The 22995-nt window shown below is 42.1% G+C and overlaps 1 protein-coding gene across 1 annotated transcript in view; it reads right to left on the bottom strand.

Moving 5' to 3' along the window:
- Positions 1 to 5419: 5419 nt before the first annotated feature.
- The window catches only part of FAM47E (family with sequence similarity 47 member E), a 30269-nt gene continuing 12693 nt past the window's right edge, over positions 5420 to 22995 (bottom strand). Inside the window, exons 4-8 of the mRNA XM_052642141.1 lie at positions 22783 to 22933; positions 18645 to 18845; positions 12977 to 13132; positions 8125 to 8202; positions 5420 to 5485 (exon numbers count right to left, since the gene is read on the bottom strand). Coding sequence (XP_052498101.1) covers positions 5420 to 5485; positions 8125 to 8202; positions 12977 to 13132; positions 18645 to 18845; positions 22783 to 22933 — 652 coding nt within the window. The remainder of the gene's footprint in view (positions 5486 to 8124; positions 8203 to 12976; positions 13133 to 18644; positions 18846 to 22782; positions 22934 to 22995) is intronic.

The raw sequence follows: 22995 nt of genomic DNA, 5'->3' as shown, positions 1-22995 counted from the left end.
GGAATGTCACCAACAGCATGACCTTTGTGACAAAATCCAGCAACCAGAACTTCATCATTTTCCTCAATAAAATTCAAACAACCATCATTGGGTACAAAAGGAGTGTTTTTTTTTTTGGCCATTCTTGATTAGCTGAACCCTGACACACTTCCTGATGGCAGAATTTGGCTGTTTGGTTTCAACCCCTACTTTTTCCAGCACAATTCCCTTGGCACCACCAAAAGAATTGGCCTTCAGGGTTGTGCCCAAATGGGCTTTCTTGTACTGTTTATCATGCTACTTCTGGACTTGTTGGTGGCTACAGAGCTTCCTGGCAGTATGAAGACCGCGACACTTGCCTGTCCTGCTGGTGCCACGGGCCTTAGCGAAAGAGCTACACTTCTTTATATATTCTGGGATGCTGAAATTATTTTGTAATAAAGAATTACTAAGAGCCAGAGAAAGACAGAGATCAGGGTTGAAGGAAAGGAGACTGAGAGCAAAGGAGTGAGAGGGAACCTTTAATGTTGTTGGAAATATTCTGTATTTTGATGGTGGTGGTGATGGTCACATGATTTCATATGTTGTTAAATATAGAAGAATTATACAGTTAACACAAATGACTTTTATTATATGTAAACTGTAACTTCATAAAGCAAATTTAAAAAAAATTTCATAATACCATTTGAATTCACAGCTTTGCAAAGTCTCTTATGTGAAGGCAGAGTAATGATGGGAAGCAGTGAGTCCCTAAATGCTAAACTGTGACCATATGGGAATGTTCAGATGGCTTCACGTTCCCTCACCTCCCAACCCTATGAAAATATGTTCCTCGGATCTCCTGTTGCAGGGAGTACAAGTGACTGATGGACCTAGCTGCTACCCCTCAGGATCTTTCACCCTCTCACCAAGGTCGTGCTCTCTTGGGCTGCTCCCAGACAATGACTGAGCATGCTGACCTACCAAGGCAGGCCTATTTTAGCAAAATGTGAGATGCCTCCTCTTGTCAGTCTTGACTTGAGGTCTTCCCATTGGCCTGGCCAAACCTTTACTTGAATTGTGCTGGGGTCAAAATTCTTCCTACTCAAGTCTTCTTTTTCCTTCCCTCTTTGGACTTCCCTGGTGGCTCAGACGGTAAAGCGTCTGCCTACAATGCGGGAGACCTGGGTTCAATCCCTGGGTCAGGAAGATCTCCTGGAGAAAGAAATGACAACCCACTCCAGTATTCTTGCCTGGAAAATCCCATGGATGGAGGAGCCTGGTGGGCTATACAGTTCATGGGGTCGCAAAGAGTCGGACACGACTGAGCGACACTCACTCACTCACTCACCTCCTTCCACAGGGAACACAGATGCATCAGAATCTAAAGACTCCCTATGTTCTCCTGCTCCCAACCCTAGTAAATCTCTCAAACATCTAATGCCATTTTGTCATTTGCTCCTTGGTAGATCCCATGGACAAGGCTTTAAGCAAACCCTGGGAGATAGTGAAGGACAGGGAAGCCTGGCATGCTGCAGTCCACGGGGTCGCAAAGAGTCGGACACGATTTGGTGACTGAACAGCAATAAAGGCCCAAACGAATGCAGCCTTCCTTGTCAGAAAATTTCTCCCTACTCCCCTCTGTGGTGAGGTTTTTCCCACGTTGCATGAAGTCTCCTAAACTGGTTTTTGTGGAAATAACCCAGAAGGAGGTTGGGGTAGACAATTCTTTTTATTCTTCACCCCTAACACCTTCCCCCCACCCCCGGCCACTGACTTGAATCCTACCATCAGTAGGAGACAGTTTATCCCAGCTCACAAAAGCCAATTATTAAATTTTCAAGAATTTAGTGAGCTGGTTGTTAAACACAGTCATTATTAAGACTTAAGGGGACTGCCGTGGTGGTCCAGTGGTTAAGAATCCACCTTGCAATGCAAGGGACTCGGGTTCCATCCCTGGTCAGGGAACTAAGATTCCCACATTGGGCAGAGCAGCTAAGCTCACATGTCATAACTAGGGAGTTCATGGGCCAAGATGAAAGTTCTGCATGATGCAACAAAGATCCCACGTGCTGCAACTAAGACCCGACGCAGCCAAAAATTAAATAAATTTTAAAAACTTAAATATACTTACAATAAAAATAAATTATATTAAAGCCAAATGGAATAAAACGCAAAAAAATTCATTACTTCCTGGCTATTGACCCCTTCTTTGTTAGTATCTGCGCTCCTGAGGTTATTTACACCTATTACACTTGGGAGTTGGAAATAACATATAATGACGTGCTACACACACTACTCTTGATTTTGGAGGCCAGATTTAGATGCGCCGTTTCAGCTCATTTCTTTAGTAATCTGAGAGGCTGCCAGCTTGGAGGGTGGCCTGAAGTGAGAGGAGGCTTTCAGATGGTCCAGAAATCTCTGCCCTCTGACCCAGAGAAGCCAGAATGCTTGAAGCACCTGTGGCACAGAGAGCTGCTGAATGGAGCTTTGGCATGGCCAGAAAGGCGAATCAGAGCTCAGGCTCCCAGGGCTTTGCAGCTGAGCTGTGAGCTCTGTGGCACGTAACCACTCTCCTTTAGAAGAACCAATCTCAGCTTGTTGCTTGGCACCGACTCATACAGCAGCCTGATCATGAGACCTTAGGTAACCAAGCGACTGGTGCTCATCGTCAACTGGGGGTCATCTGATCCCCTAAGCCATAAAGTCAGCTAACATTTAGTGCGTGCGCACTGTGTGCAGGCTCCGCTCTAAGCACTTTACTGCTAACATTCCTTTTAATCCCCACCCCAATTCTGGGAGATGGTACTGTTATTATTGCTGCCATCCCTATGTTAGACGGGAACACTGAAGCAGAGACGTGATAAGCAATTTGCCCCATAGTCATACAGCTAATGAGGAAAGAGCTGGGTTTGAATCGAGGCTCTCCAGCTCCAAAGTCCACAGATTTAATTACCAAATTACATTGCTTCTCGTAATCAGGTGACAATTTTCTATTTAGGACTGGGTTTGACCAGAAATTGAAGACACGGTGTGCCCACTCCTACCATACTGCCATCTTCCTCAGCCTATACGCCTCTCCTGGGGATGTTCTTTAAGTCCGGGGAATGAAACAGACAGCCTCCACAATATGATGGCAGCAGCCACAAGTGGACTGCCTTGATACTCTAGCCCAACTCAAGGGTGGCCCTGAAGAACAGCTGAGAAGAGGAATTTTCAAACAGACAGAAATGTAAGCGTTTCATCCTGTTGACCAGTTTGTCTGAAAGGAGAAATGGCCTGAGGAGCATGTGTCACCAATTAATGGTCGGCAGCTGATGGCTTAGCTTAGAAGCCAGAGACTTGGAATGATCATGAATGCAGGGCTGGTGACAAGGAGGTTTGGGAGAAGAGGTATACGGGGGATTGCACAGAATGGATCAGAGTATGAGGGGATTTGGTTCTTTGTGAATATGCACCCAAAGGACTCCACTATAGAGGAAGCACTCAATAATCAAGGGAAAAATCTAGCCTCTTCATGCCAGCCCCCTCTTTCTCCAGAAGCACCAGTGTTGCCCAGAGATGTCATAAGCAAAGTGGGCATGGAGGCAGAAATGCAGGCTCTGGATGCAATATCTTAAATTCCATTCACTAAGGTTGATCTCGGAGAAGGTGATGGCACCCTACTCCAGTACTCTCTCCTGGAGAATCCCATGGACGGAGGAGCTTGGTGGGCTGCAGTCCATGGGGTCGCTAAGAGTCAGACACGACTGAGCGACTTCACTTTCACTTTTCACTTTCATGCATTGGAGAAGGAAATGGCAACCCACTCCAGTGTTCTTGCCTGGAGAATCCCAGAGACAGGGGAGCCTGGTGGGCTGCCGTCTATGGGGTCGCACAGAGTCTGACATGACTGAAGCGACTTAGCAGCAGCAGCAGCTAGCTACAACTTCTGCAGAATAGTTGTCTGGCAATTAAAACCAAACTTGAGTCCCTGATATAAATTAGGCTTGAATGTAACAAAGCCAAGAACAATGTGTCCAAGGAAATAAGTGAATTCTCTCCAGACCACCCCCAACACCTCCTCCACTCAACACGTGAAAGTCAGGATTATGGGACTGAATGCCAAAATCCTGCCCCAGCTTGCCTAGTACAACTGGATGCCTCCTCCTCTGGGCTTGCAGGCTGAGCAGCTCTCCCTTTGTGGCTCCTATGGGCTACAATGTGGGAATGTATGATGAGCTGAAACATCAAGGGATTCTGGGAAAAGTGGCCTTGCTAGAAAAGCAACTAATTCTGGAATTGGATTTGCTTTCCTGCTTAACAAACTTCTGCCCACACCAACATTCACAGACTTCCTGAATGCTTATTCACCACTGTGGTATCCCACTCAACACTGAAACTCATTTCACAGCAATAGGCTGACACTATGGGCTCACTGCTTCTCTCATGTACTCCATCACCCTAACATGTCTGGACACATAAAGACTCATTTACAGCTATAGGTTATTGAAATGGGACCATGACAGTCCCAGAGGATGAAAGGTCATCCATCAGCCAGAGATTTTGGATTTGAAGACACATACAGTAACTGATAAAACTTTGGGAACCAATATCCTTTTTGCATTTTGTTTTTTTTTATTTTGACCACACCACGTGGCTTGCAGGAGATCCCCAACCGGGGATCGAACTCAAGCCCCCAGTATTGGAAGTGTGGAGTCAACCACCATTAGACCACCAGGGAACTCCCCAGTATCCTTTTAATAAACTCCGTTTGATTAAATCATCTAGAGAGAAAGATCTAGAAAGATGCATTCCAATAACGAAAGAGTGGTTATTGCAGACTCTACAGAAATTCTTTGTATTTTTTAATGTTCTTTTTGCTAGTCTATATTTTCTAACTTTCCTAACATAAGCATTAACATTTTTAATAAAAATATTTTAAAATTTAACTTAAAAAATGTTATCTTGAGTTTCCATTAAACTTCATGATCCATGACCTTATGAGTACACATTTATTATCAAGACTAACATGACAAAAAATGGGGAAAAATTCTCAGTAAGCTGAATTCAAGCGAAAGAAGATAATATTGTAAAGAAAGAGTAAAGGAGGTATTCATTGAAAGCAGGGAAAATAATCCTCTGGAAAAATGCAAGAAAGTAATCCAGCTTTTTTATTTATTTTTACAAAGAGTTGACATAACTATGTAATATTGACATTACTACAAAAGTGTTAGAACACCAAATATGAATACTTATTTCATAGTTGATAAGATATATAAAATATTGATTAACTGAAGCAGAAGACCATTCTGAAATGTTTACAAGTATTAGTTATAAATTTTATGTATGTTGCCAAGTCAAAGTTGTACATTTGTGGGGGGACACTCATCATAAATTTTGTTTAATGTTTAACAAGAGAGAAATAGCTAAGTAAATGAAAACTGTCTAATCATCTTCCCAAGATTTGTCTATGCTTGAGTTATTTTATAGGACTCTGGTTACCCTCACATTTATATTCTTTCTTCATATATATCTTCTCAAGGAACTAAAAAAAGAAAAAAGATCAGAGAAGCTAAAATTGGCAAATGAAAATTGTACAGTCTGGTCAGAACCACTACCATACCTGAATTCACAATCTCATATTCTACTGTGTACCCTTATAGTACTCAACATCTGATGTTGATGACTAGACCGTGCTAGATGGTGGACTTTGGAAGGTAGCTGCATATCATCAGAAATGCCTAGATTAATTCACACTCAGCTCAGCTCAGCACAGCCTTGTACTGCTCATCTCTGCTATTAAAGGCTTGGACCTCTGTGTAGCTGAGGGAATGAAGCTGTCAGTAATGTACAGAGCAGTTAATCCAGAAGCAAATACTGGAATGTGTAAGTACCTATGCTCACGTAACAAACATATATGTGTATATACACAGTGTACATAGAAATTAGGGGAGTGAAAAGAGAATAAATGCTCACATGTAAATTTAAACAATGACTAAAGGATTTTATATATATATATAATTTACCATAATAGAGTTCCTCCTCTCTTTTAGTTGGAATCTTACTGATAAAATCAAGGATATAAGATATAAGAAAGGGAGAAAATATTCCAGGGTTTTGACATGCAGGTGTTCGCATGGGACACAGCTGTAGCCAGGGGCATCATCTCTCTTCAGTTGATGCAGCTAAAAGAGTAGCCAGTGATTCAGGCATGCTTCTTTTTGCCCAAAATTGATTTAAATGTTCATCAACAGAATGGATTAAATGAATAGGGGACAAAGCAAAATGAAAAAACAAATCTCTTGCCACTAAGAATATTCAGAAAAACTATGAGTCATCATAATATCAAGATACCCAATGATAACATATATATGTGTATATATACATATATAAATACATACGTTCTTCCCTGGTGGCTCAGAGGTTAAAGCGTCTGCCTCCAATGCGGGAGACCTGGGTTCGATCCCTGGGTCGGGAAGATCCCCTGGAGAAGGAAATGGTAACCCACTCCAGCATTCTTGCCTGGAGAATCCCCTGGACGGAGGAGCCTGGTAGGCTACAGTCCATGGGGTCGCAAAGAGTCGGACCTGACCGAGGGACTTCACATTCACCTTCACCTTCATATACATACAAACACACTATCTCCTTGGCAAGAATATATATTAATATGTCTGCATGAATATATATATATACACACACATAATTATATTTAAGATAAGAATAAGTTTGCATGTATTATATAATCATCTATAAAATTATATAATCATAAAATATATACACATATTTTTATATTATACATATAAATATACTTATGTAGGCTGTATATGCAAATGAGGCCGTTATTATAAATACATAAATGTGTATGAGTACATTACTACATCTAGTAGGCCTATTGTTGATGCTCAGAGCTAAAGGACAGATTTCATTCCTAGTTCTATAAGAGTCTTTTAGCCCATTGGTCTATGGCACACACTAGACTTTCCCCTCACATCACCTGATTTAGCTCTGAGTCAGTCTGTATCTGAGCTTGATCAAAATACCTATTTGCCAGTGTGTTGTTGTTTAGTCGCTCAGAGGTGTCTGACTCTTTTGCGACCCCATGACTAGCCCGCCAGGCTCCTCTGCCTATGGGATTTCCCAGGCAAGAATATTGGAGGGGGTTGCCATTTCCTTCTCCACCATTTGCCAGTCAGTATAAGTTACTGTTTGTTCTATCACTCTTGGAAAAAAGAAATCCAGTATCCTAGTTCTAGGAAAGACTACCATCTTGGCTGCACGACCTCCTAAAGACTCCTCAGGCCGAGTGCACACAGAGGACGCGGGACAAACTCAGAACTCATCAGCCATGACTCAGGCCCCAGGCCGGCCTGGCTTCCTGCCATGGTGACGGGCTGGTCTAGGGACAGAGCTCCAGGCTGCTGGCCCTCCTGCTCAACGGTCTGCTCTACCAGCCTCCCGCCCCATTCTTGTCATCTTCCAGGAGAGTTTCCACATGGGAGGCAGCAAGGGGCAGCTGCACAGGCTCACGGAGGGGGCAACGCAAAGTGAGAAAAAGACAGAGGAGCCTTCAGGGATGCCCGGGAAGTGACCTTTTGGCCTAGCCTGCATCCTCCCATACCCTGCATTGTTGTTCAGTTGCTCAGTCGTATCTGACTCTTTGCAGCCCCATGGACTGCAGCACACCAGGCTTGCCTGTCCATCACCATCTCCCGGAGCTTGCTCAAACTCATGTCCATTGCATCGGTGATGCCATCCAACCATCTCATCCTCGTCTCCTCCTGCCCACATATAGCACAATAGCAGTACTGTGACTCCCAGCTCCAGTTGGTCCTGACCCCAGCATGGCTCCTTGACCTTAGAAGTGGAAGTGAGGGAGACTTAACATTCCTGGAGGCTTCAGTGTTTTAGCAGCAGCCTCTCGCCCTGCACACAGATCCCTTTCATTTGGTCCCATTAAGGCCAAACCCAAGGAAGGTGAGTCAACAGGAAGCAAACAGGCAGAATCAAAAGGGCAAAACAACAAACGCCATCTGTGGGCCCCTGTCTGGGGTAAGCACGCCCTTCCTCCAGGGCTGAGTCCTGGTGTGCGCCTGGAAAAGAAGTATTTCATCAGGGCACTGACCCCTTTCCCATTAGCAACTGTGAGCCCCTTAGCGGGTCTCTCTGAAATGACCCTTTACTCACACTCGGCATCCTGTAGCCCCTGCTCAGGATAAAATCCTTAAAGGCAACAGCTCCCTGAAGGTCTGCAAGTAACTCCTCCTGAAAGAGGATCCACAGTTTAGAAAACAGTCAGCTGTCAGAAGCTTCATGTCATACTTGTCCTAATTAAAAGCACTGAGCCCTTTATCAAGTACCTCATTTTAAACTACTTCCTTCTCATGTGGGAATATGTGTATAAATAATGTTCAGAAGTTGATGACCACAAAGGTTTTCAAAAGATACCCAACTTTCCTTTCCCTAGTCACATTTGATCAATTAGGTAATTATTGACCTAGGATGTCTAGACTCTATTTGAGATTAATAATTGTCATACTGTCATTTATAACGGAGAAGGCAATGGCACCCCACTCCAGTACTCTTGCCTGGAAAATGCCATGGATAGTCATTTATAATGTGCTATGCTGTGCTTAGTCACTCAGCCATGTCCGACTCTTTGTGACCTCATGGACTGTAGCCCACCAGGCTCCTCTGTTCATGAGGATTCTCCAGGCAAGAATACTGGAGTGCGTTGCCATGCCCTCCTCCAGGGGACCTTCCCAACCCAGGGATCGAACCCACATCTTCTGCACTGCAGGTGGATTCTTTACCGTCTGAGCCACCAAGGAAGCCCATGATTTATAATAAGAAAATGTATTTGGTCTTCTTCCCATTCTTGGCACAGAGCTCCTAAAAGCCTTGAAATTTTTTAAGTGATAAAAGCCACAGAGGTGAGTTTTTCCTTATTTATAACAAGCACCTTTCAGCCACGTCAGAGTTTATCTTAACAAGGTCTTTTTGGAAACCCCCTAGATAGCTACAAGATGGGAGAGGGTTGCCAGGGAAACTAACCATGAAATTAGAGGGTTGGCACTTTCAGCTCCAACCCCAACCTCCTGGGAGGGGAGAAGAGCTGGAATTGAATTAATCAGAAACAGCCGGTGATGTAATCAATTAAAATTGCTCAGTCATGTTTGACTCTTTGTGATCTCATGCACTGTAGCTCAACAGGGTCCTTTGTCCATGGAATTCTCCAGGCAAGAATACTAGAGTGGGTTGCCATGCCCTTCTCCAGGGGATCTTTGCAACCCAGTGACTGAACCTGGCTCTCCTGCACTGGAGGCAGATTCTTTACCATCTAAGCCACCAGGGAAGCCCAGTATAATGAAGCCTCTGTACAAATCTAAAGAAGGGAATTTGGCAAGCTTTCGTGTTGGTAAGGATGTGAAGGTACCTGGGGAAGGTAAGGGAGCTCTGAGTCCTGCCCACATACCTTGCCCTGTGGATCTCTTCCATCTGGCTGCTTTTGAAAGTACCTCTTTATAATAAACTGGTAATCTTACTAGATTGTAAATAAACTGTTTTCCTGAGTTCTGTGAGTTTTTCTTGCAGACGATCAAACCCAAGGAGGGGGTCATGGGAACCTTTGATTTACAGCCACTCAGCCAGAAGCATGGGTGACAACCTGGACTTGAGACTGGTATTTGCAGTGGAGGCAGTCTTAGGGTCTGAGCCTTTAAACTGTGGGATCAGATGCTGTCTCCAGGTAGGCAGTGTCAGAACTGAGTACAATCGTAGGACCTGGTGTTGGAGAATCAGAAAACTGCTCGGTGTGGGGAAAAAAAACCTCAGTACATTTACTGACCAGAACTGAGAATGGTAGAGGAAGAAATAGGAGTGTTTTCCTACTCAGTATATATCTGCAAGTTTTAGAATTAACTCCAAAGGGCATGATAAAAAAAAAAAAAAAAAGATTTGATCCAGTCCCAAAATCTTCAGGGCATTCATGCATTCATTTGGTCTTTCTTCAATTTATTTGAATTTAAAATCTTGATGTAGAAGTTTTTATCATTGTAATTCAGTTCTTTAAGGCCATTTCACTTTCCAAATGAATTCAATCAAGAATAGTCAAAACTCGTATTTCCAGCAAGACAGCCATGCCCTCATGGTGACTGGCCCTAACCAGCACACAACTGCATACTTGTGAACTGAGGTGCATAGCCAAGTTGCATCACTTAAAGTACACAAGATATTCAGTCTTCAGGTATTATAAAAGTGTGATTTACAAAAATCATTACAGAACAATTCCATTGCTTTGAGTCCTTCCTGTGTCTAAACTGCCTGATAAACAGTCTTTTACTGTAATAGTTCTATAAACCACATTTCCAAAATTTAAGTATTATTTCTTTTTCATGAGCTGACTGCAACTATTATGACAAATGTCTTCACTGGCTTTCACCACTAAGATAAATCTTTTTGTAAAATTATTTAAGTATTTAAGAATATGTTTCTTGGGACAGTGGTTAAAACTTCACCTTTCAATGCAGGGGGGTGAGGGTTCAATCCCTGGCCAGGGAGTTAAGATCCCACATGCCTTGGGGCCAAAAAGCCAACAAAGCAATATTGTAAAAAATTCAATAAAGATTTAAAAAATGGTCCACCTCAAAAAAAATCTTAAAAAAAGAATATGTTTCTTAAAAGAGAACTTCTAGACACCTTAATCAAAAGTTTCATTACTATTTTTATTTTTGAATATTTAACTCATTGAGGATGTTCAGTTATTTTTGAAAGTGAACTGGAACTGTTTTATGTCATATGTTCAGTCAGTCAGTTCAGTCGCTCAGTCATGTCCAACTCTTTGCGACCCCATGGACTGCAGCATGCCAGGCTTCCCTGTCCATCCCCAACTCCTAAAACTTGCTCAAACTCATGTTAATCAAGTCGGTGATGCCAGCCAACCATCTCATCCTCTGTCGTCCCTTTCTCCTCCTGCCTTCAATCTTTCCCAGCATCAGGGTCTTTTCCAGTGAGTCAGTTCTTTGCATCAGGTGGCCAAAGTATTGGAGTTTCAGCTTCAGCATCAGTCCTTCCAACAAATATTCAGGACTGATGTCCTTTAGGATGGACTGGTTGGATCTCCTTGCAGTCCAAGGGACTTTCAAGAGTCTTCTCCAACACCACAGTTCAAAAGCGTCAATTCTTCGGTGCTCAGCTTTCTTCACAGTCCAACTCTCACATCTGTACATGACTACCAGAAAAAACATAGCTTTAACTAGATGGATGTTTGCTGGCAAAGTAATGTCTCTGCTTTGTAATACGCCGTCTAGATTGGTCATAGCTTTTCTTCCAAGGAGCAAGCGTCTTTTAATTTCATGGCTTTAGTCACCATCTGCAGTGATTTTGGAGCCCCCCAAAATAAAGTCTGTCACTGTTGCCATTGTTTCCCCATCTATTTGCCATGAAGTGATGGGATCGGATGCCATGATCCTAGTTTTCTGAATGTTGAGTTTTAAGACAGCTTTTTCACTCTCCTCTTTCACTTTCATCTAGAGGCTCTTTAGTTCTTCGCTTTCTGCCATAAGGGTGGTGTCATCTGCATATCTGAGGTTATTGATATTTCTCCCAGCAATCTTGATTCCAGCCTGGGCTTCATCCAGCCTGGCATTTCTCATGATATACTTGCAGGATGACAATATACACTCTTGACGTACTCCCTTCCCAATTTGGAAACAGTCTGTTGTTCCATGTCCAGTTCTAACTGTTGCTTCTTGACCTGCATACAGATTTCTCATGAGGCAGGTCAGGTGGTCTGATATTCCCATCTCTTGAAGAATTTTCCAGTTTGTTGTGATCCACACAGTCAATAGTTTTGGCGTAGTCAATTAAACAGAAGTAGATGTTTTTCTGGAACTCTCTTGCTTTTTCTATGATCCAGCAGATGTTGGCAATTTGCTCTCTGGTTCCTCTGCCTTTTCTAAGTCAGCTTGCACATCTGGAAGTTCTCGGTTCACATACAGTTAAAGCCTGGCTTGGAGAACTTCGAGCATTACTTTGCTAGCATGTCATGTGTTAAACTCACATAAATTTAGATAGGCAGCTCCAAAAACTGTATGACAAGAAACTCTGCCTAATATGATTTATTTTGAAGCTTATACATAAGCATCTTGGCCTCATAAATTTATGCCATGTTTCCCATTTGAAAATAAGAATTTCATACCCAGTTCCAGAAAAGACAAAATACTTTCTGCCTCAGCTTTCCAAGCAAAAGGAGGCAACTGATGAGTGACTTCTGAATGAATGAGTAGCCAAACTTTTATAGCATTTTACGTTTTTGAAATGTTTTCACAATGTTATCTGGGAGAAGTTTTGAATCTGCTGATCCAGAGAAGAGGATCACAAATATTCTCAGCAGCGTCCTGTATAAGCATTGCATCAAAATTTCCAAAATTTCAGGACTATAGTGAGGATCTTCTTCCATTAGGTACTTGCTCACAAGAGATGGGCAGACACAAAGCTTATCTACAGTAAAACCAGAACATATCCTTGTTGTGTGTGTTTGTTGCTTTGTAACATCAAACAGTGCTTAACCTTTGTCCCTTTTCTCTCAGAGAGATCCTGCAACTCTGCTGAATGGCATAAAAGTAGTTTTTTCTTTTTTTATCCCAATTTTAACATTCATTCATTGCCAATTAAAAAAAAAAAGCCTCACATTTTCACTCAAAGTGAACTCATGACATTATATCCATTCTCAACTGAGATGGTCCTACCAAGTCACACCACCCTTTGTGGAACCAATTTATTCTGGACTCAAGAAGAGTAGGAGGACAATGAGTGGTTGCCCCATCTTTAGAGACATTGTGTCTACCATGAAGCTAGGAGATCTCAAGTCTTGCTTATTACCTATTCCTCATAAAATGACTTGGCTTTCTCATTGTCAAATTCAATATGCAAGTTATAAGACTTTCAGCAGCCTCTGAATTACTCCAGAGACTCTGACTTCAATATGAGGTGGCAGTTGCACTGGGTCAGATGATCAAGTCTCAGCATACACACATACCTGCTTCTGTAGCTCCTTTTTAAAATTCTCATCTTGAGCTTTACGTAAGACCTTGGGGTCAACCAAAGGCTCATCAGCTCTTTGCTTTTTCCACAACTTGGGGTTCAGATACCATGCTCCATATCTCATCTTCACCCACTTTGGTTTATGAGGTTTCTGTATAAATAACAAAATTCCCAATTTCATTAGTTTGTTTGGTCGTTTCAATATATCTAAAATTAAACTTGTGAAAATGGTAGCATTTATTTTTAATTTATGCTTACTCCGTTCCAAGGCATTTTATGAAGTGTCAGTAGGCTTTGATTTTACAAACATGAAAAGTTTACGACTGAGAAAATAATGTGGCAGGTAAACATGGCCTTCGATTTAGACAAACCTGGGCTCAAATCCAGCCCTCTCCAACTTAGTAGCTATGAGACCATGGACAAGTTACTCAAATTCTTCATTTGTAAAATAGAGATAATAGTTATCTACCCCATAGGGTTATTGGGAAGAAAAAATGAAAGAACTATGTAAAACAGCTAAAAATCAAATATTTCAATGAAGGGTAATGACCTTCAATAATACTCAATCAAAATAATGTTATTAGCCTATTACTCCAGCTCTGTGCTCAGCTTTGTAAATGGTGCACTACTTTTGATCCAAATGCTATCCAACACCAATCTCTTGTCTCTTTAATTGAAAGAGAGAAAGGGGTGGAAGAAGAGATGTCATCTTTCTTTCTCCCATGACTCAGTGTTACAACAAAAAGAGAAAATTTCTGGACAAATATAAAGAAAAGAAAGTAGATCTGCCTGGAGCAGACTGTAGGGAAGAGGATTCCCTGGAAATGAGCTTGAAAGATCTGTGGGTTGATGGGAATGTCCTAACATGGGGTTGCAGTGATGGCTGCACAATTCTTTAAATGTGAAATCATTGAATTGTGCACAAAAATGGGTGAATACCTCAAAAATACATGTGTAATGTAAAATGTTGACTATTTCAGCGTTATGAAATAAAGTCTTCATGTTGTAAAAAAAAAAAAAAAAGAAATGAAACTTTTCTTTCCTACTAACAAGCAAGAGAAACAAAGGAAGGAGTTAATAGCCATAGAGATAGCAAACCAAGTCTGTAAAAGTTAAGCAATTGCAGTTTTAACTGTTACTAATCTGTAGAATATGCAACTAGATTTGTCCTTCACAAAGTTAATTCCTTCATCACTTTCTGACTTGATGTGAACTGTATCCTTTATGTAAACTGTATCCTGCATCTGGCATTTTCTCCTCCACACTCTCTTGTAACACTCCCCTGTAGCATTCTTCATTTCAGGAAGAAGGTCACCAGTTGATAACTTTAGAGGGGAACAGACCCAGCTACTGAGCTTCCTGACGCCAGCTGTGGCCCTTTTGAAATTTTTGCAGAAGAAAGAAAAATACAAGACCTTTACTGTTTTCATCCTTATCACCTACACTGGCTACAAGTCCTGATTCTAAGACCTCTCCCTATTTCCCAGGAAGGAGGGCACAGCTTCTGAGGCACTTGCCTCCCATGTTCCCTCTTTGCTTGGCAAAGAAATAAAGCTACTCTCTTTCCTCCAGAACTCTGTCTCCGTATTTCCTTCTCGTATTGGTGCACAGAGGGCCAGTATTTTGGCAACATCAGGAGTTCACCTGTTAGTTCATAGCCCAGTGCTGTGATGCAATACCCACTCATCATGAAAGGAGATCTAATGTTTGCACAGGACTAAGAGATATGAAACACCAAGATCCTGCTCCTCCCCCTTCTCAGGCTTCCCTGGTGGCTCACATGGCAAAGAATCTGCCTGCAATGCAGGAGACTCAGGTTCAATCCCTGGGTTAGGAAGATCCCCTGAAGAAGGAATGGGTACCCACTCGAGTATTCTTGCCTGGAGAATTCCATGGACTGAGTCCCTGGGGTCACTCATATCTAAACTATGAGGTGGAATGTATGGGCCGTTCTAGAGTCAAGCCAGAAACACCTGCCTGAAGAAGACAGGATGGGACCAAACACACAGGAGGGAAATCCCTTCTCAGAGCTGGATTCAGCATTATGAGTTCCAGTCCAAGCCTCCTGACCACTTTGTTATTTCTAGAGCACCTGTCACATTGCTGCCTCGGTGCCTTTGCATTCACTGTTCCCTCTCCATAATGCTTTTCCCCAAGACATCCACACGGCTCACTCCTTATCTGTTTCAGGTCTTCTTTTCAGTTGTGTCTTCCCTGACCACCCAGTTCAAAAACTGTAACCCCCATCACAATACTGCTTGTCTTCCTTCCCTGACTCATTTTTCTTAACAGCAGTTATTACCACTTGATATGCTAAATATTTTCTTTGTGCCTGTGCTGGGTCTTTGTTGCTGTGAGTGGGATTTCTCTAGTTGCAGTGAGCAGGGGTTACTCTCTACTAGTGGTATGCAGGCTTCTCATTGCAGTGGCATCTCTCGTTCAGAGCATGGACTCTAGGGCATGCTCAAGCTTCAGTAGTTGAGGTTTGTGGGCTCAGTAATTGCAGCTGTAAAGTGTAGACGCAGTAGTTGTGGAGCATGGGCTTAGTTACCCCCCGGTATGTGGGATGCTCCAGGATCAGGGATCAAACCCATGTCCTCTCCGTTAGCAGGTGGATTCTTAATCACTGGACCACCAGGAAAGTCCTAACTATTTTTCTGATTACTTATCTCACCTCTCACCTTCTAAAATGTAAGCATCTGAGGCCAGCATCTAAAACAGTACTTAGGACACAATCAGTGCTCATTAAACATTTGTTGGATTAAAATTAGGTCTCTTAACTTAGGCATTATTGACATTTTGAGCTGGATAATTCTTTGTTGGGGGGTGGGGGTATTGCAAGAGGTTCAGCAGCATTCCTGGTCTCTACCCACTAGATGTCTGTAGCTCTTTAGTCATTAATTCCTGTCTGACTCTTTGTGACCCCATGGACTGCAGCACACCAGGCTTCCCTGTCCTTCACAGTCTCCCTGAGTTTGCTCAAACTCATGTCCGTAAGCCAGTGATGCCATCCAATCATTTCATTCTCTATCACTCCTTTCTCCTCTTGCCCTCAATCTTCTGTGGGAAAAAAATTAGAGAATTTAAAGACATAGCAATAGAAACACAGAGAGAAAAGAGAATCAAAACTGAACAGAGCAGCCATAATCTATGAGACAACTTCATGCAACCTAATTTCCATGTGATTGGAGTCCTGGGAGGGGGTTGAAGGAAAAAACATTTGACCATGTAATAGCCAAAATTTCCCCCAATAGTTGAAAACTATAAACTCACAGATCAAAGAGGATTCGTAAACCCCAAGCATAAAAAACATGAACTAAATACCATTGTGTATAATAATCACACTACTCAAAATCAGTGACAACGATAAGAATGACATAAGATTTAAACAACACAACCAAGAAGACAGTGGCGGCATCTTTAAAGTACTGAAAACAAACAAAAACTTTTGAATCTATAATTCTATACCCATAAAAATACCTTTTAAAATGAAGGCAGAATAAGGATAGCTTCAGACCTAGGAAAGCTGGGAGAATTCATCGCCAGCAGATCTGCACTGGCTGAGTGTGACGTGTGTATAAAGTGTTAGTCACTCTGTAGTGTCTGGCTATTTGCGACCCCATGGGCTGTAGCCTGCCAGGCTCCTCTGTCCATGGGATTCTCCAGGCAAGAATATTGGAGTGGGTTGCCATTCCCTTCTCCAGGGGATCTTCCCGAAGCAGGGATTGAACATGGGCCTCCTGCACTGCAGGCAAATTCTTTACAGTCTGAGCCCCAGGGAAACCCAGGTAGAGAGGAGATATCAAAGAAAGACATCAAAGGAAGTCCCTTAGGCCGAAGGAAAATGATACCATGTGGAAATCTATTTGAACTTTTGCACAGTGATCCTCCATCTGCCAGTCAAAAGTTCAATTTTGGCAATAACCACCATGCTTTATAAAGCAGCATTTGTGCAATTATTTGTAAGTACAGGTACTTGAGCAATTTCATTCAGCCCAGATTCAGAACAAGCAGTGGTTCAGGCCCCATGTGCCTGAACCATGTGCCTGAACCATGTGGATATAATTTGCCTGTCCAGGATCATTTTATACTTTACACTTTAGAAAGATGAATGGAAAATGGAAAATTTAAAGTGCTGATATTAGTGACAGAATGTACAGTTTTCATAAATTTTATGCAACAGGGTCAAGGGTGGAAAACATCATGAGTGTAAAACTAGGTCAGCTGATTATGTTTAAATATAAATGGCAAAGTTATTGTGTCAAAAATATTGGAAAAATAGTAATAAGCCTGGAGTAGGGAATGGCAACCCACTCCAGTATTCTTGCCTGGAGAATTCTGTGGACAGAGCAGCCTGGTGGGCTACAGTCCATGAGGTTCTCAAAGAGTCAGACACAACTGAGCAACTGAACAAGCACTTAGTATAAAAGACAGAGGGTAATTATTATCTTCACTTGCAGAGAAACAAACTGTATAACCGCCTCACCCCACAACTCCCACACAGGCACTGGAATCTGTTGTCGGACTGGCACAATTTGACTTGTATATATATAGTTGCACTAACACATTGTATAGAAAGGTTCTTAGGGGTTCATAGTACTTCCTTTTGGAACATAGCCTGTTTTTTCTACTGTTTCCTTGTTCTGTCTTCACAGGAAACTGGTGCTGGGAAACTGAGCGATTTGTTAATTATCAGGCAAGCATGTGGTCAAGAATGATGGTTTGTGGTCAAAAACACCACCATAAAAATTCAAGAATTCTTTGGACAGGAACAGTGTCTCCAGTCATTGACTGCAAACATTTTACTCTTATAATAGTAAACATACATGTATAGTTCTACTGACTACTGGAATTTCAACATGTAAAATGCATAAGTTTCAACATATAAAACAAACCGATTGTTTCAACACATAAAACACATAAAAAGAACTAATGAGTCTCTTTCAGCCATCTTGGACCCTGTGAAGGCCTGCTGGGCACGGGACTTCTGAAATGACAAACATGTCTGGAAGGCTGTGGTCCAAGGCAATTTTTGCTGGCTATAAACGGGGTCTATGGAACCAAAGGGAACACACTGCTCTCCTGAAAATTGAAGGTGTATATGCTCGAGATGAAACTGAATTCTATTTAGGCAAGAGATGTGCTTTTGTGTACAAAGCAAAGAACAACACAGTAACTCCTGGTGGAAAACCTAACAAAACCAGAGTAATTTGGGGAAAGATTACTCGAGCTCATGGAAACAGTGGCATGGTTCGTGCCAAATTCCGAAGCAACCTTCCTGCTAAGGCCATTGGACACAGAATTCATGTGATGCCGTATCCTTCGAGAATTTAAACTTCTTGAAAATAAATAAAAGTGTGGATTTGTCCTGTTGTGCTTTTGTTAAAAAAAAAACAACTAATGACTCTTCAGATGTCACCAAAAATGCTAAATGTCATGCCTTGTTTGTATAACTGACTTCGTTAGATGTAGTAAATATTCACTCACTTAACACATATTTATTTATTAGATTTTTTAACAAATATTAAACATGAAAGAATTTTTCAAGAATTTTACTAAAAAGAGGTCAGTGCCTTCTGAAGTACCCAAATTCAAGAACATTTAACATTTTGATATAATTTAATTTTCTTTGACTCTCAGTCTTCTCCCTTTTTTGCAATTACCTGTGGTTTCCAAAGTCTCTGCTCACAGTCTAGCTTCTGGAACAACTGTGGTTCCTGCAGTTTATTTAGCCCACTCATTTTCTTTAGCTGCAGAGGAACCTGGCTGGGTCTCATTGTGTGGAGCACATTATAGCGTGGTTTGCTCTGATAGTTAACGTCAAACTGTCTCAGGATAAACTCCTCATCAATGTTCACGCTCCCCTGGAAGAATGCCACAGGGCATGAGTCAAGGACAAATGTCGAAATGTTTCTTCTTCTTTCTTTAATCTAAAGGAGGTGTTTGGCCACGACTGGAGAAGAGAGCAGTAGTTTAAAAAAGAGGTGGAAAACGCTCTTGTAGGAGACAAGGATTTGGGGTCTGGCGAGTTTTGTCAGTGCACTGAAACAGCTTAGGACCTATAAGAAGCAGGGAGTCCTGAGGGAAATAGTGGGGCTGTGGAAAATTCAGTCTGTTTGATCAAAAGCAAACATCTCTAACACATTATAAGAGTGGCAACTCTAGAGGTATTTTCCAGACACATCTATAAATGTTAGTGTTTGATCTGCCCACAGCCATTATAAGGTTATAAGGGAAGTTGCCCTGTTTGGGATTCCTACTGAAGCCATGATTTGTGCACAGAACACATCTCCTTCTCTTCCCTCAGCCAAAACTGGGAGGAGCAGAGATGCGCACATTTAGAGCACCTAATCATCCATAGGGGCTTCCCGGCTGGCTGGCTCAGTGGTTAAGGAAAAAAAATACCTGCCTGCCAATGCAGGACCCACAGGAGACGCGGGTTCAATCCCTGGGTCAGGAAGATCCCCCAAAGGAGGAAATGGCAACTCACTTCAGTATTCTTGCCTGGAAAATCCCATGGACAGAGGAGCCTGGTGGGCTACAGTCCATGGGTTGCAAAGAGTCGGACACAACTGAGGAATCACTCAGCACACAAATATCTGTAGGCTGATCATGGATGTATGATGTGACTAAAAGATAGTTTACATTTGAAGGATAGTAGAATATAGCATCCCAAAATATGCCTCTGGCCCAAGGGTTATTTTGAGCTGCTGATTTTGAGAAACAGCAGACAACACAAGAAACAATCTAGAAACAGAGTAGAAGTCACCCTTTAAGTGAAATTTACATTAATTAAAAAAAAAAATCTCTATTTGTAAGCGTGTCTCCATCTCCATTCTAGGAGAAAAAGGAAGACTCTAAATCATATTATCAATGTAGAAGGCACTCATTTAAATCTGCACAACAAATCATAATCCTGTTCTCCTCTTTTTCCTGGTCACCTCCCCAGTTACTGACTCCCCATACTTTTTCCTCTTTTGTCTTTGGCTGAAGATGGTGTTTGAGCCTGAATTCTAGCCCACCTAGGAGAGTTACTCATTTTTCCCTGGGTATCTCCCATGTATATATGAGGTATAATTGTTAACAAACTTCTGTTTGTTTTTTAGTTGTTAATCTGTCTTTGGTTATAGAGATCCTGGAGAGGACTTAGAAGAGTAAACAGAAAATTATTCTTCCCTCCCCTATAGAGTCAACACAATCCCACTTTGGACTATATAAGTTGGGGAACATAGAGGATGAGGTCATTAGCAACTGAGGCTGATGTTGAAGTGAAACTTACAGAGAGGGATCATTAAATAGAGTCAGGGGTATAAACTCAGCTGAAATAATACTGAAACAGAAACAGAGCAAGCAGAATCAATGAGGTAAAAAATAAATAAATAAACAACACGGAAGGAAAGCGTAAACTAGTGCTATGGAGAAAATACCACAGGGTGATGTGATAGGGACCAAAGTAGTGTGACAGATAAAGATGCGACCTTGGTCATAAGGGACTGAAGATGAGGCTGGTCACCAGAGCACCTAAACTATTATCCTAGGGTTCCTTAAATTTCCTGCTGAAAGAGGAATAGTCTCCAGCAGTAGAAACGGGGGAAGAGGAAGAGCTGGAAGTCAGGCAATCCCATCCAGCCAGACTGTAGACAAGCAGTGGTAGAGTGGGCATCAGTGGGTAGGGTGCTTTCTTGTCTAGCATCCCTAGCCCAGTCACCCTCTGGGAAGCCTCCCTCCACCACTCTCAGGCAATCTGTTGCAGAAGGCTGGACATGCCCATCTTTTGACCTCAAGGTAAGACATGTGACCTGGGACTAGCCAATAATCATATTCCATCTCCTTACTCATAGTGGATAATTCATACGTAGGTGTGACCCAGGTTAGATAAAGGTTAGAGTGGTGGGATTTAAGTTTTGAAAATTTAGTGACTACTTTGGCATCTCTTCGGAGAAGGCAATGGCACCCCACTCCAGTACTCTTGCCTGGAAAATCCCATGGATGGAGGAGCCTGGTGGGCTGCAGTCCATGGGGTCGCTAAGAGTCGGACACGACTGAGCGACTTCACTTTCAATTTTCACTTTTCACTTTCCTGCACTGGAGAAGGAAATGGCAACCCACTCCAGTGTTCTTGCCTGGAGGATCCCAGGGACGGGGGAGCCTGGTGGGCTGCCGTCTATGGGGTTGCACAGAGTCGGACATGACTGAAGCGACTTAACAGCAGCATCAGCAGTTGGCATCTCTTAGGGAAAGACTACAGGAAAGTGTAGTCAGATAGAGGGGAGCAGCCAAGTGATAGGGAGAGTGCCTAAAAACATTTTAACACCCAGATACAGCTGTGCCTGAAGCTCCTAAGACTTCTGGATGATTCCCTTTTCTCCCTTAATCTAGTCTGAATTATACCATTTGCCAAAGAATTAGTCCTAAGTAATACGTTGACTAAAACTGACTAACAGACTCAAAAAATGAGGGTGGGGGATGGAAAATTCTAGAAGGTCTTAAATCCAGGAAACAGCATCAGGAATCTAGACATCTAAGGGGACTCAAGGACAGGAATAGGTACTAAAGAGGGCAAGAAAAGAACTTGATAACTGAGTCAAAAGTCTCTTCAGATCAAATACTTTTTGTAATGACTGTAGTCAAACATAGCTTCCAAAGCACTTAAATATAACCAAGAAAGATTTATATGATCTGAAGAGAAACCCAAGTATGCTAGAAAAGATTGAAGGCAGGAGGAGAAGGGGATGACAGAGGATGAGATGGTTGGATGGCATCATCAACTCAATAGACATGAGTTTGAGCAAGCTCAGGGAGATGGTGAAGGACAGGGAAGCCTGGCACGCTGCAGTCCATGTGGTCACAAAGAGTAGGTCACGACTAAGCAACTGAACAACAACAACATAACCAAGAGAAATGAGTTGAAGAAGGAGTGAAGGATACAAACCTCCAGTTATATGATGAATAAGTTCTGGGGAATCTGATGTAAAGCATAATGACTATAGTTAACAATACTGGATTACATATTTGAATCTAACTGTGTACATTCTTATAGTTACAGAGTTAGTTGCTTGGTCCTGTCCGACTCTTTGCCACCCCATGGACTGTAGCCTGCCAGTCTCCTCGTCCATGAGATTTTCCAGGCAAGAATACTGGAGTGGGTTGCCATTCCCTTCTCCAGAGGATCTTCCTGACCCAGGGATAGATTCCAGGTCTCCAACATTGCAGGGAGACTCTTTACCTTCTGAACCACCCAGGAAGCTCCAAATTTAATTTTGATGAGTAAATAAACCTAAAGTGTTAGTTGCTCAGTTGTGTCCAACTCCCTGGGACCCACTGACTATAACCCTTGTCCATAGACCTCTCCAGGCAAGAACACTGGAGTGGGTAGCCGTTCCCTTCTCCAAGGGATCTTCCCAACTCAGGGTTCGAAAATGGGTCTCCAACATTGCACTATATGCAAGTATGAAATCATCACACTGTATACCTTAAACTTATACAATGTTATATGTCAATTATATCTCAATAAAGTTGAGGAAAAACAAAGAGCCACTTTAAATAATACATGAAACAACAGCAATATGACATATAAACATTTATGCCTTGGCTGCAAGCTTGCAAACTTTCCAGAAATTTCACCTACAAGAAACATTTTTATTTCACATGGTAGGAGAGTCAAAAGATGCCTTTATGACTTTGTCTATTTGACTTAGAGTTATCCAAATGCTGAGCAACTAACACTTTTTTTTTTTTTAACAAAAGCAACTTTGAGTTCAAATTGTAAAAAGTAGGTTGTAAGTATTACTAGTAACTTACAAAGGCAGTAGCCCAGTTGCAGAAGTCACTAACTGCTTGGCGAATGTTTTTGTGAAGAAGCACACCATCCTTTTGGAGCGAACCTGTTTCACTTGGCTTCCTTTTTTCATAAAGCCATTGGCATGGATGTGACACAGGGGTCTTCTTGGGACTAAAGATAATGAAATCATCAAAGAATTATAATATAAGATGCCATGAATCCAAGTGGATTTC

Source organism: Budorcas taxicolor, chromosome 6, assembly GCF_023091745.1.
Source record: "Budorcas taxicolor isolate Tak-1 chromosome 6, Takin1.1, whole genome shotgun sequence".
Taxonomy (NCBI): Eukaryota; Metazoa; Chordata; class Mammalia; order Artiodactyla; family Bovidae; genus Budorcas; species Budorcas taxicolor.
This window is presented reverse-complemented; position numbering and strand designations above follow the sequence as displayed.